Genomic DNA, 13954 nt, shown 5'->3' on the forward strand with positions numbered 1-13954 from the left:
GACGTACCAACAGCTTCTAGCTTCTGACACTTCCGACCGAGTTTAACGAGAATAAGTATGTTTAGTCCAGTGGCCCAGTCACTGCGGGACCTCTGGTGTTACTTTGTTTTCAGGAAAAAAATAACAACAGTTATAATTGCTATAACCTCATTTGGGTTTTTGTTTGTTATTCTGAAGCCCACCACTAGATGGCCAATATTTCGGCATAGTGACAGTAATTTGTGTTCTGCAATGGTTTAGCTGAAACCACTCCCGCACGCAGATGGTTTCCCGGATGATGGCGCGATGACGTTAACATGCTGTTTTCGTTTGTAACAATTCTGCCATCAAAAAGCAGAAATTCTAGGTGTAAAATTTAAAATCTGACTCATATTTTAAAGGCTAGGTAAGATAAACGAAATAAGCGTCACCACACATTTCACACTAAAGCTGCGGCCGCTTCTAGCGAAATATGATGAATTATTATCATTCCTGTTACAGTCATAAAGTCATCGGCATCATCTTGTGTGGGCTGCGATCTGTTTGTGAGCGTGTGTGTGTGTGTGTGTGTGCGTGCGCATGCATTTGCCCATGGCTGCCAGTCTCCTCCATTAGCATCGTCATCATCATCTTCTTTTTCCACCTCACCAGAAGCACAGAGGTGCATCTCCTTTCTGCGTACTGCTGCAGCCAGGTAGATCTTTCAACACCTCTGTTCAGACACAACAGCTGTTGCCTGACCCAGATTTCATCTCCGTGTCTACAGAGATGTGTTTGGTTTAAGGTCTGGTGAGAAACACGTCGAGTCAGTCTCATCTGGGCTTCACAACCCGCACAGTGACTCTAATCCTGCCAGTTGAAAAAAGAAAAATCCAAACTGGAAGCTGCATCTTCTCCCAGTACCGGTATGAGGTCATATTTGAGTCTAAACTGACCCCGGTGTGAGAGAATGGTGTGCATGCAAGTGTGTGTTTCCTGTGATGGACGATGATCTGACCATAGTGTCTTCTTGCTGCTGTTGACCTCATAGTTAGGCCCCGCCCCCACAACCCTGGTGTGAACCAATGTACAACGGGAGAAGGTGTGAGAGGACAGCTCGGGTTAAAATTCAGCCATTGCGACCTAAAGTGGGCGTTTTCCCACCCTCACTCAGGCTTAACACGGACAAACCTGTTCCTTAGAGCTAGAAGCCGTGGACAAATGAGCACTAACAGGTTTGGACAGGAGGGCTGAGGACCAGAAAAGTCGTGGAATGTCTCGCTGCTTTCTGGAAGGTTTCTGGGACTCAGGACTGCGTAGGATGAGTCAGGAATTTGGTATTAATAGTGAAACTTAGATGCTGAGTAACAGAAACTCCAGAGTTGCTATTAATGGAATTTTTCACAATAATCCGGTAATCACCTCCACCTCTGGATTATCAGACAGATGTTTCAGACAGGTCACTCACTCTGATTCACGCCTGTGTGAGGTCACCCTGGTAATCAGCCGTGAGTTGACACTGTTGAATGTGCGAATCATGTTTTTAATGGAGGAGGTCTGAGCTTTTTAATAAAAAAAGTTTACAGGTTCTGCAGCAGTAGCAGAAACATGATTTAATCATAGTAATTCCATTTACATCATCATGACATTTAGAAATACTGGGCAACATTATGTAATATCATCTTGATAACAAAATAAATGCTAACATTTGCAGAGTTATATGAGCCATGTCAATTGATGAAACTCTGGAATCAAACTTGAAAACAAAAAATGTTTCATATTTATAGAAAATCAGTGCAGGAGGAAGCATTATTTAAGTCATTTCTGATCCTCTGACTTAGATAAACCAAATTTTAACAGTTATAACAAAAATAACCTCTCCTAAAGAAAAAGCTACATATGAAGATTGAGGTGAAATACTGAGTTTATGCAGAACATTTGCAGTTGGTCAAGGTTATGGATATTGTGCATGTGTGCGATAGCCCCTGTTGGTCAACACCTCCTGAACACACCTGCAAACGTAGCCACGCCCTCTTTCGCAATATCCAATGGCCAAACAGTAGCCAAAACACACACAAAATTATCAAAAACTTCCTGTGCATCCATTTACACAATCAGACACGGTGGGAATGATATAATTTAGGTTGAATCTAAACAAGAGAGCCATTCGGATCCTCGCGTCATGAAAATGAGGCCTCTTTCTATCTTCAATTATGTGTTTTCTTCATCCTCATCAGGAGGGGCAGATGTGTCAGATGTTGACGTTCTATCTGCTTGAGTGTGATTAACACAAACACTGAGCGATGTCGTGCTCGGAGATGATGACACAGACTACTCATCTGACTAACTTACAGTATTTATAGCCATGAGGTCACTGGTGATAGAAACAGCCTGAACCAAAGAATCCGTTTGAATCAGTCTGAGTAAGTGTCTTCCTGGAGACCTGATTCATGCGTTTCATATAAGTGTTTCTCTCGCTTCCTCCTGGGGTTTGTGAGGAAACCGTCGTTAAACTTTGTATTATCAAATTAAAAATTAACCAACTGCTTCCTGTTTGTGTCTCTGGGATCGAATGACGGCATCTGAAATGTGCTCATGGGTCTGTTTTAGATTACTCAAATCAGAATACGGACAAATTTTAACAGATAGCTCCTCTCTTAAATAAAAGATTTATTCTTTTTTAATGGCAAGAATTCTTTATCATTAGAAGATTCCATTGTTCCTTACTAATAATTACTATTAGCCACAGTGAACTATAAACTTTAGATGGAATCTAATCCAGGATTGCTCAAATATTTGGTTTCAATAGCTTACAGTGAACTGATGTCAATTAAATACTAATAGGTAATACTCGTAATAGGGTTTTTTCCTTTATTAATTCTTATAGAATTATTGTAATTATTAACTGTTATATTGAACATTTAGTTCATTTAGTAGACAAACTTTTGTCCCTTTGAAAGAATAAAAAACTGTTTGGCCACCTGTGACCAAACCAAATATACAAACGTAACACTTCAGATCCTTGTTGACAGCAGACAAAACCATCCTTTTCTGACTGAAAAAGAAAAGTAAAGGTGAAGGTTTTAGCATAAAAGCATCTCTACAAGGCACAAATAAACTCCAGAAGAGGAATTTTCTGGGTGAAATGTCTCCTCCTTGGCTGTAAAGTCCAGGGAGTTGTTGAGTTTTAAACCTTTACTCTGGAAGAGGCCTCCAAAATAATTGGGATATAACTCTGCCCCCCTTCCAGGACTTACCACTTGGATGAGTCTTATTTATGGATACTTGTTGTGAGGAAACCGAGACAAATGTTTAAAAATCGATGTAAGATTCAGCAGGAAATGGAATCAGCAAAAGATGCCAACCAGTGAAGAGTTTGCGCTCTCTTCTGTCCATCAAGTGTAACTGCAGATTGATGACTGAGGTCCTGGTCCGGGAGGACCCACATCCATTCTGGGTCTGCCTCTACAGTTCAGAGCACGTCAGTGCGCGTAGGATGCGTTGTGTTTCCTGTTGTGCTGGTTAGCGGTGATTGAGGGTCTTTGACCAAGAATGGGAAATAGTTGGAGAGATACAGCGCTTTAAACTTGGTGCTGCAGAAGCAGTAGACCAGGGGGTCGAGGAGACAGTCCATGTAGGACAGCACCATGAGGCCGTCAAAGGCCACAGCTGCCCTATCCTGGGTGGCCTCGCTCGCATTCTGGACGCGGATGATCAGCAGGACCATCCTGGCCAACGCACAGGGAAGGAAGCAGAAGGAAAAGACCACCATGACGCAGGTCACCAAGAACACGGCCCTCTTCAACTTCGTCCTGTCGCCGACGGTTTTCTTCCGGAGCCGGTTGACGATGCGTACGGTGCAGTAGACCAGGATGACGAAGGGGATGACAATCTGTGTGAAGAAGACCACCTCTCTCAGACTGTCCACCACATCCTTGAATTAGAAAAGAAACAAGAAAAAGTAGACATTTTATTACATTGCAGTTAAAATGCAGAAAAACGTGTCGCCCCCTAGTGGCCGAACACAGGAAATGCTGCAAAATCAAGTCTCAGTAATGAAGTTTGATTGTTTTTGCATGTGTGTGTGTGCCAGAGGGAGAGAGAAAACCTGACACCACACAGCTGCCTTTACTTAAAAGTGATGCGATAAAGATGCATTGGAGCCTTTTTTTTCTTACGCTGAGATGTGTGGATATCCATCAGCCGTAATATCAGCCTCTTTCTCCTAATTCGGCTCTCTGTTGTTTTCATGTCTAAGGTTTCACTTCTTTGGCATGCAGCATGAGCTTATCTTGACCAAGCTGTCATGCACAGCTCAGGCTGATGCTCTCCAGCTTTGACGCTTAATGTTAGCAATGCGGTGTGCTCCCGGGGCAAAAATAGCATGGAAAAACCTTCCAAGTGGGGGTCTTCATGAGATTATCTCTGGTCATCTCTGTGGGCCATCAGTTCGCATTCAACATTTATGAGCTGCAGACTTGTCAGAGCTCCACTGTGTGTGAATCTGATTGATTTCAACAGTGTAGTAGACCTTTACTGACATCGTCTCTTTCATCAGAAAGGCCTGTGCAGCTGTGAATGAGGGAATCTTGGGTCTTTGACCCATTGGCACTTCGGATGACCCTGTTCTGGTGTGTTGCTGGAGCCACCGGAAATGAGCTGAGTGAGTTGCAACCCCACCTGGCTGACGCACCAGTCGTTACAGTCGCATCAATGAAGGTGTAACTGGAGTGAAACCCACCAGGAGGGGGGGTCAAGAGATGATCTCTCCTGGAAAATCTGTACAAATCTGACGTTGTGTTAACCCTTTGCTCCCACGTTGCTAAAACTTTCACTGCTCAAAAGTTTTTTGTCCTTGCTACTTTTTTTAATCTGAATAATCTTAAATCTTGTTCTGATTTTTGCCACAAAAGCAGACGGAACGAACAGCCGCAGCAGGCAAGACGCAGCACGCGGGTGTTACCTTAATCAGAGTGTCATCATTGCTGGTCTTGTGGCTGTTGCAGCACTCAAAGGTCTTGAGCATGGTGGGAACGGTGAGAGGCAGCAGGAACAGCCAAATGAGGATGGAGATCTGGGGAGATTTCTTCAGAGCTTTCAGGAGATTCTTCCTGCCTGGATGCACCACGTTGAAGTAGCGATCGATGGAGGTCACAGTCAGGAAGGCAATGCTGGCTCCCCGGTTTAAAAACAGCATGAAGAGCATTGCTTTGCACACTGTGTTGTTTTCGCTGCGTCTCTCTCCTTTAATGTAGTTGTGCGCCTTTATGGGCAGACAGAAGAGCAGGAGGATGTCTGCCAACACCAGGTTGAAAAGGAAAATATTGTTGGAGTTGGATTTCCAAAATTTCAGCTTGAATACGAAAAGGTGCAGGACTGACGCATTCAGAGGCAGAGCCAGGATGAAAATCATGATCATGATCGCTGCATAGAGTTTATACAGTGTCTTGTTGGAGGCTTCGCAGTCCTCAATGAGTTGGTAGGTAGAGTTTCTCATCTTAGCGCGCCGTTTTCTTCAAGGTTGACAGAAATAATCAGTTCACACTTCAGGTCTCTCCCTGAAAATAAACATCAACAGAAGAAAAAAAAAAATCCCGACCAACTCGTTTCTTCACCGCCTTCTGTAATCCTGCCCGAGTTCCTCTTTCGTGAGACTTTCAGGTTGCAGAGGCGTTCAGGTACCTGCTGTGAAAACCCTCCTCTCGCCACACGCAGCAAACTCTTGTGGTTTCTCTGTGCTCGCAGTGCTCTTGAGCCTTTGTAACCCCGCCTCGTACCCTGAGGCAATGAGTCACCAACTGCTTCTCCACAGTGAGGCCAATGGGGATTTAGAAGGGACAAAATAAACCTGCAACTTTAAATAAAGCAAATACAATCCACCTGTACCTAAAGCACATAATCCACACAGATTTGGCTGACAGAACACGCGGATATGAGCTGCGGGTTATGGAAATATGTCACCCTGGCAAAAATAAACTGCTATTTCCTGGCTAAAACTGTGAGAGTTTTTTTTGGTGACTCCCGGAAGCTGCAGTCCTGTTTCTCATGAATGACGGCTTCCAGCCCTGCTGGTCTATTTAGCAGATGCTAAAATTCTCCTCGGACTATGCCGGCTCGCAGCAGAGGGATTTCACCGATTTAAATGTGGGCACGAGGAAGTGGATGCAGCACTGTCGGGCCTCTACTATGTAAGGACAAGTAAATGAGCATCCGAGGAATGTTGCGTCCTGTGGGAGGAGGAGGGGGGTTAACGCCAGGCCTCGCTCTCCGCCCTGCACGCCTCTTTCAGCTACAAGTTCAGACAGCGCTCAACATTTTAATTAAGAGGACGTATTTTCTGCAGGAGCACGTGTGCAACGAGGAGAAAGGAAGCGACCCGCGCGTGTGAAAACACCGAACAGGCGCGTTGATCCTCCAGTTTATGGAGGATCGGAAAGGCCTCGATCAGTTAACTCAGCTGATGGGATTTATTTGTCTGTAGAGAACCTTTGAAATTTTTCCTAAATAAATAATTAATAAAGTAGGCCAAACAACCTTTACTCTAATTTCAGGCAGGAATATTTAACTTTCTAGAGTTGAAATGAAATCTGATGGTAATCAGAAAGAAAAAGCTTAAAACTTATTATGACTGCAAGTAGGTTAACCTCCACCTCTGTCTCGCTGTCCCTCCCTTTCTTTCAGAAAAAGGTGTGACTATCTATCAGAGTTCAAAGGTCATTCTCGGCGTAAGAGGCTGGTCCTGCTCAGCTTATGTGATAACTGTGCCAAGGAAGAACGGCCTTAATCATCTTTACCAAAAGCAAGTCTGGATATTCAGCTGTGGTGTAATAAAGATTTAATAGGCTGTAATAGTTGGTGATGCAGGTCTGTTGCGTCATAAAAGTGCATCGTTAAGACCGTTGCACAATTCAATAGTCAGAAATGCTGAACGAGCATCTCTGTTTCCGTACGTTTGTTACCAAACCTGCCTCCTTTCCCACGCTTTTCCTGATTCATCTTTTCCCACTGTTTATTCTGATTTTAGTGAGTTGACTCGTGGCAATCCGCTTAAATGTATCACAGCTGATCATTACTAGCCATAACAATCGACGGCTTTGACACTGAAGCCTGTCAGACAGGCCATCAATCACGCCGTCTCCCCTGGGTTGTGAGGCCGACTCACAGCGTGCTGCAGTTTCACAGGAGGCTGAGATGTTTGGCAAAGAGCCTGTCAAATTCTTCTGGCCTCCAGATCCTTGCTCACGCTGCAGCCTCCCCGCAGCTCCGTTCTGATCCCTCTGTGCTAAAGTTTACCTTCCTCGCTCTCAGATGTCTCCAGGATTCCTTCTGCATCAAGCAGCATGAGAATGTTCACAAATACAGAGTGTGAATGATTTGAGCAGCGACTGCAGCACCTCACTTGGACTTTTGAGGCTTCCTGGATCTCTGAACTGCAAAAGGATTTTATTGTAGTGTAAATATCAGTGTTGGCCATCTTTGGTTTAATATGTTACCTTTTATGTTCTGCTCTTTGATGGGCTCACTCCGGCTCTTACTCGCTGCTCGATGAGTCTCCTGCCGCGTCCAACCAGGAGACTCGGGAGTTTGTAGCGGGGAGCCAAATAATTCTGACATCTGTTTCTCTAAAGTAAACTCAGGTTTGCACCACATCTGTCAAAACAAAGGAAATTCTTTTCTGTAATGATGGAAAATAAACGGATTCTTTTATTGTCATCCCAGTTTTATAAAGTTCAAGCTAAGGATCAGAGAACTTACTGTTAATTCACATGATAGCTACATTAGGTGCACGTGAAGCAGGAGATAATGGATCACCCTTGCATAAACATCCAGAGCAACGCATCGGTTTTCAACCTTTTCTCACATCCAAAAATGTAAACATATTTTCTATTTTTACATGGAAAAATTATTTAATTTCCAAATGGATATGAGAATTTAATAGTCTGACAAACTTAAATGCTGCAGAAAACAGCTGTTACGGATGCCAGAAGTTAGCAATCTGTGATTGTCACACCATTATGTAATGATGATGATGGACAGAGTGCAGGAGGGTGAAGGTATTTTGGGATGGATAGAAATAATTTGAAGGTCTCTGACCTGTTGTAGGTCTGGAGGAGGGTTTGTGCTCCATCGGGAATCGAAATCCTAGCTTCCAGGAGGTGCTCCTCTGTCCCACATCTGGCATTCAAGGACAGAAACAACACAGCTGGAAGCCTTCCAGTGTTTAACCTTTTGACCTGAGTCCAGCTGAGAGACGTACTGTGCGGCTTCCTCTGACATCAGGGACCCCAGCAGCGCTCCAGGCTCGGGATCAGTCAAATGACCTTTGTCAGGTGAGAGGTCCTCCATACTGTTTGAATAGAAAGAAATCCATCCTGCTGACATACAAACCTCAAATCAAACAAGGTTTTAGCTTCAGAAGAGATGAGAACCCAGAGTGAAAGTGCAGGAAACAACATGAAGGTCAAAGGGAATTTTGAATTCAAAACAGTTGGAAAAATGGTTGCGAATGCATCTGTCACCATCTCAGAGGAGTGATGGGAACAAACGCTGCTGCAGAACAAACCAAACATCCTGGCACTGGGAACAACCCCACCACCACTGTCTGTGGGACAAAAGAGGTCTCCAACCACCCATCTGAAATCAGGAAGTTATTGTTTATGGATCATTTTCCATTCAGTGACAGCTTGCATCCAACAGCTCTCAATTTCCTCAATTGATTTAATTCTTTTTTTAAACTGGAGAAACAGGTCCGATTTATTTTCCTTTCAACTTGGCCTCATGTTTATTTCGGCACACTGAAATATGATTTGTAGGACTTATGTTTGCAACATGATGGGAACACTGTTAATGTCAGGACCAGGATGCACCTGGAACCATTCAAACTAGCAGCAGCAGCAGCAGCCACATGTTCTCTTCTTTCCCAGTCAACCATCAACTCCTCCGCTAAATTTCCCAGACATTGAGCAGCAAAAAGCAGTGTTAGCATGAGCATGCACAAGGCTAAAGATAACCCATCTGTCTAGTGTCATCGGTTTCCCATCACCCCTGCCTGTTTGGGCTTAAGAATTCCTATTTGTGTCCATCAGAAGAAGATCCTGCCGACCCCGAGGAAGGACAGAGGGGCCTCGGCATTGACCACCAGCTTTAATGGTGAGTGATTGACGTGTCTCAGTGTGTCTCAGTGCTGTTAATCTGAGCTTTGATGCTTAAACCTGGATCTAAGACCTCATTACCAGGTCCTAGTTTGGTCGCATCATCTTCTGCTTCGTCCTCCAAATCCCCTTTTGAGGTAAAACTAGCCTGGTTTGGAGCTGTGATCCATCCAGATGATCTGTCCTGAGCCTCCTCAGACCTCTTCGCTCTGTCCATAACCATGTGACCCCACATAGATGAAGGTTGGAGGTAAGAATTTCCCCTCCTTCTCATGACCTCCATGCATCACTCTGCTCCAGCCTTTTACGTCACAATAACAAAAGAAAAAAAGAAAAAGCCGGTGTGAAAAAGAACAAGAAAAACCTGTTCTGCTCACATGTCTCATCATCGTTTCAAGGTGAATTAGAAATTTCCTCATTCATTTCTTGCTGTGGCTTGAAAGTCGGTGTTTGAACACACTCGGGTACAACACATTTACCTGTCAACAGAGGATTCACAACCAACACAAAGAAGACATTTCCAAATTAGGAGGGCTGATGAATCACCTTTAAAATAGAATCATTCACATGCAGACGTGCTATCAAACACGTACACTTGCACCTTTAGTAAGGACAAATGAGCACTTTACCACCACATTAACCCCACAGAAACGACCCCGACTGCAGACAGGTGTCGGGCCGTGTTCGTCCAATCAGCCGTAAATTGAAACCATGCAACCGAACTGGACCGAGATTCCGTTCTGTTCTGATTCTTGCCCCTGAGGCCGCTCCGGAGGAGCTGACGCCCAGGTGGCGGGAATCTCGCCATTTCTCGCCAAGTGTATCTGGGTCAGCGAGCAACCACACAAGCAAACAGAGTTATTCATTGTCGTTCTCTGTCCCCCTTCCTTTGTTCTCAACCTTCACCAAGGGCCCTTAAAAAGCAACTAATTCAAGTTACTCATTCATTCATCCAGCCCTCAAGGTAAAACCTGCAGTATGTGTGAAACTGCAGCGGCGGTGAATGATCCAGTCTAAATGGGATGAGTCATCCAAGTAAAATCACAATTTCTAAACATATTATTATATATTTGTTGAGTTAAAGTTTGACTCCCCCTCACAAAGGCAAAAAAATAGCAAAAAGCTAAATAACTATGCTCAAGATTCAAAAGATTGTGTAACGGCTTTTTTTTTTTAATCATCTGTCATTTTAAAGTTCTGTGCAGCTTTTGTTGGGTTAAAAATGGAACATTTCAGATTCAGAATCAGACGACTTTATTGATCCCTTTAGGGGGTGTCCATCAGGGAAATTAGCATCTCCAAAAAAACGTACAGCACTGTACAAAATTACCCACCACCATTACACACCATTAAACCTATTAAAGATAATAAAAATAGAATAAAATAAGAAATAAAAAAATAAAATAGAATAAATTAAAAATAGAATATAAATATAAAATATAAAACTATAAAAATGTAAATAAATGAATAGATGGATGAATGAATGGATGTCCCAGTATTATGTTATTCCAGTGTTGTTCCAGTCCTTCTGTTGCCCCCCCCTCTCCCCCAGTGAGCAGTTGAACAGTCTGATGGCTTGGGGGATGAATGAGTTCCCCAGTCTGTTTGTCCTGAACTTGGGGAGGCGCAGCCTCTGGCTGATCAGGCTTCTCTGGCTGTGGATGACAAATGAAACAGAACTTTCTGGTATTTGAAACTCAAAGATGCACTGCACACTAGCTCCACACGAGCTCTCAATCAGCTGACCAGAAATCGGAAGTTGGACACGTTGGAGAGGAAGCTGGTCATTATCTTTTTACCACCATCTGATCTCCTGTGCGGAACATGTTCAAACACAACGATGTGCAAAGTGATATGGAAATGGATCACAATGTTCAATTTTTCATGTGGATAGGAAGAGTCCCCACAACGTTACAGTTGCAATTTAAGGCAAGAGTTTAAAAACACAAACAAAACCAGGATAAATGTGCTGGGATAAATATGTAATGTTTTTAGTTCAGTCATATAGACTGTAGACTATAGACTATAGACTGGTTTCCACTTTAGTCATATCTCTACAGACTGGCTACCAGTTTAGTCATGTCTCTACAGACTGGTTACCAGTTTAGTCATTGTCTCTACAGACTGGTTTCCAGTTTAGTCATTGTCTCTACAGACTGGTTTCCAGTTTAGTCATTGTCTCTACAGACTGGTTTCCAGTTTAGTCATTGTCTCTACAGACTGGCTACCAGTTTAGTCATTGTCTCTACAGACTGGCTACCAGTTTAGTCATATCTCTACAGACTGGTTTCCAGTTTAGTCATGTCTCTACAGACTGGTTACCAGTTCAGTCATGTCTCTACAGACTGGCTACCAGTTTAGTCATTGTCTCTACAGACTGGTTTCCAGTTTAGTCATGTCTCTACAGACTGGTTTCCAGTTTACTCATATCTCTACAGACTGGCTACCAGTTCAGTCATATCTCTACAGACTGGTTTCCAGTTTAGTCATGTCTCTATAGACTGGTTTCCAGTTTAGTCATGTCTCTACAGACTGGTTACCAGTTCAGTCATGTCTCTACAGACTGGCTACCAGTTTAGTCATTGTCTCTACAGACTGGTTTCCAGTTTAGTCATTGTCTCTACAGACTGGTTTCCAGTTTAGTCATGTCTCTACAGACTGGTTTCCAGTTTACTCATATCTCTACAGACTGGCTACCAGTTCAGTCATATCTCTACAGACTGGTTTCCAGTTTACTCATATCTCTACAGACTGGCTACCAGTTCAGTCATATCTCTACAGACTGGTTTCCAGTTTAGTCATGTCTCTATAGACTGGTTTCCAGTTCAGTCATGTCACCACAGTGGCTCAAGGGCTACAACATATGATCTTCCTTTTCAATGTCTCGGTTTCTTTATTATTGTGATGCGAATCTCTTAATAAGCGAGTTTCATAATTCTTTGAGGTACTTTTGGTTTCTCCACCTGCACCTGTGAGTAACTCTGGAGTTTGTTACAACAAGTTTCTGCCATCGCAGTTTTTGATTTGCTTTGTTTTAAAGTTCAATTTGGGCAATTGGTCTCGGCTGGTCTGGATTGTTTGGAAAGGTGGGACGTGAGGTTGGACGGATGTGCAGGGGTAGCGGTCGACCTCACAGGTAACAGGATTATTACTGTGGCAAACAACTGTAAGAAACAGAACAAGGCCGTTGTGCAAATAAAAGAACCAACAAATCCTTTGTCTTTCTAAAAATAACACCCAGTCTGACAGGGACGAGCCACAGGACAGGAGAACCCTCAGGGCTCTGCACCAACCTGGATCCAGACACACTCAGTCTGTGGCTGGACCGGAGCTTCAGAATGTCAGATGGAGGTTGACAAACTCTTGGTTGGCTCATGTAGCACTAATGGAATCTTCCTGTGACTCATGCTAACGAGCAACAATGACACAGAAAGGCCTCTCGTTGTAACTCAGATGTAACTTTTACAGCAACCGTTTACGGATAAATTACTTCAGTGCTTCTTGGGTCTCATTGTTCCTCTAGTGACAAACCTGCTGATGACACAATCATGCGGTTTTCCTAATTTTGTCCTGATGAGGTGGTTATGACACTCAATATTCTGACAGCTGTGGAAAAACACAGCTGAAAGAGTTATCCTTTTAAATTCTGCGCTGTTTTTGTATTCAATGATTTGTGACAGGACCAACACCCATGAGAATCAAAATGGAAAGTTAGAAAAATAAAAAAGCCAAGCAGACAACAGTCTGAATGTCACAAACATAGCGCAACAAAAACAGAAACAGCTCCCCTGCTCCTGCTGTAATCCTGCAGATACAGCCGCCGCGAGGTTGAAATAATAATCCTAAAGTTACACCTCCCATCACAGAGATAACATTTAGGTTACACCATTACAGAGTAGAAACAATCTCAATCGTTAAGTTGGTCTTGGTGCTACACAAAAATAGTGGAGACACATCTGTAGTTACACTATTGATGTTGAAGTTACACCTTTCTCAGGGTGTTAATGCAGAATGTTCTGTTGTGTTGTTGACATTACACCACCCGTTAGTGTAAATGTTGAAGTTATACCTGCGGTTAATATTGGAAGTTACACCTGTTGTCAGTGTTGAAGTCGTGCCAGATTAATTAGAAACTCATCGATTTTTGATCTTCCCTGAACAGGTACAGCCTTCAACAAGCTAAGCCATGAGTAACATCTTTTAAGCCTCCTGGGTGTCTGTGGTGTTTAACATGACATCATCGGACTGTTTTGTAATAAATTAAACTACCTACATGTTTGCAGTGTTATCTTTTAAGGATAGTGTGTCAGTAACGCATTGATACTGAAAACAGAAGCATCTCCCCTGACGGAGCCGTTCCTATAGAGTACATGTTGCAGAACAGGTGAGGTGGCTCTGACATTCTTATTTATATTTAGTGCATAACATGTTTGAGAGTCTTAAACATGTTTCTAGTAGGCAGCAGCAGGATGTGAAGGTAAATCTTCAAAACTTAAAATGCTTTTGCATACAGCAGGAAAGGGTCCTGCATGCAGTAGTTTGCTACCCTCAGGAACGGGTCTGAACATGTCTTCTTGGTTTAATCTGATGTCATTCATCTGTTTGTCATAAGATAAACGACTGGCTTTTCACTTGGAACCTTAAGGTTCAGGCGTGGCTCAACAACTCACTTAGCAGCTCCAGAAGGTCTTAAATGTCAGCTGTGGAGCAGGATGAAAAATGGCCTTACTGATTTACCATAAGTCATTAGACGTTTTATTACACATTATTTTATGAGTTATACTTTTTTCTTGCATGTTAAACATGGGAATCCATGCTGAATGTCAATTTAGGTCGCCTCTGAA

General features: G+C 43.2%; 1 protein-coding gene across 2 annotated transcripts; it reads right to left on the minus strand.

Moving 5' to 3' along the window:
* Positions 1-1548: 1548 nt before the first annotated feature.
* gpr31 (G protein-coupled receptor 31) lies at positions 1549-6251 on the minus strand. Of its 2 annotated transcripts, XR_003891203.1 has the most exons (3): positions 4922-6251; positions 3216-3892; positions 1549-3013 (listed from the first exon to the last, which is right to left on the minus strand). XR_003891203.1 is itself a non-coding variant. In XM_003971494.3 (2 exons), exons 1-2 carry the CDS (start codon positions 5453-5455, stop codon positions 3431-3433), a joined length of 996 nt encoding a protein of 331 aa, XP_003971543.1. In that variant the 5' UTR covers positions 5456-6251; the 3' UTR covers positions 1549-3430. The 2 variants fall into 2 exon arrangements, 1 of the variants encoding a protein (XP_003971543.1); XM_003971494.3 differs by having other exon boundaries at positions 1549-3892.
* Between the last annotated feature and the right edge of the window lie 7703 nt (positions 6252-13954).

This window comes from Takifugu rubripes, chromosome 16, assembly GCF_901000725.2.
Source record: "Takifugu rubripes chromosome 16, fTakRub1.2, whole genome shotgun sequence".
NCBI classification, from domain to species: Eukaryota; Metazoa; Chordata; class Actinopteri; order Tetraodontiformes; family Tetraodontidae; genus Takifugu; species Takifugu rubripes.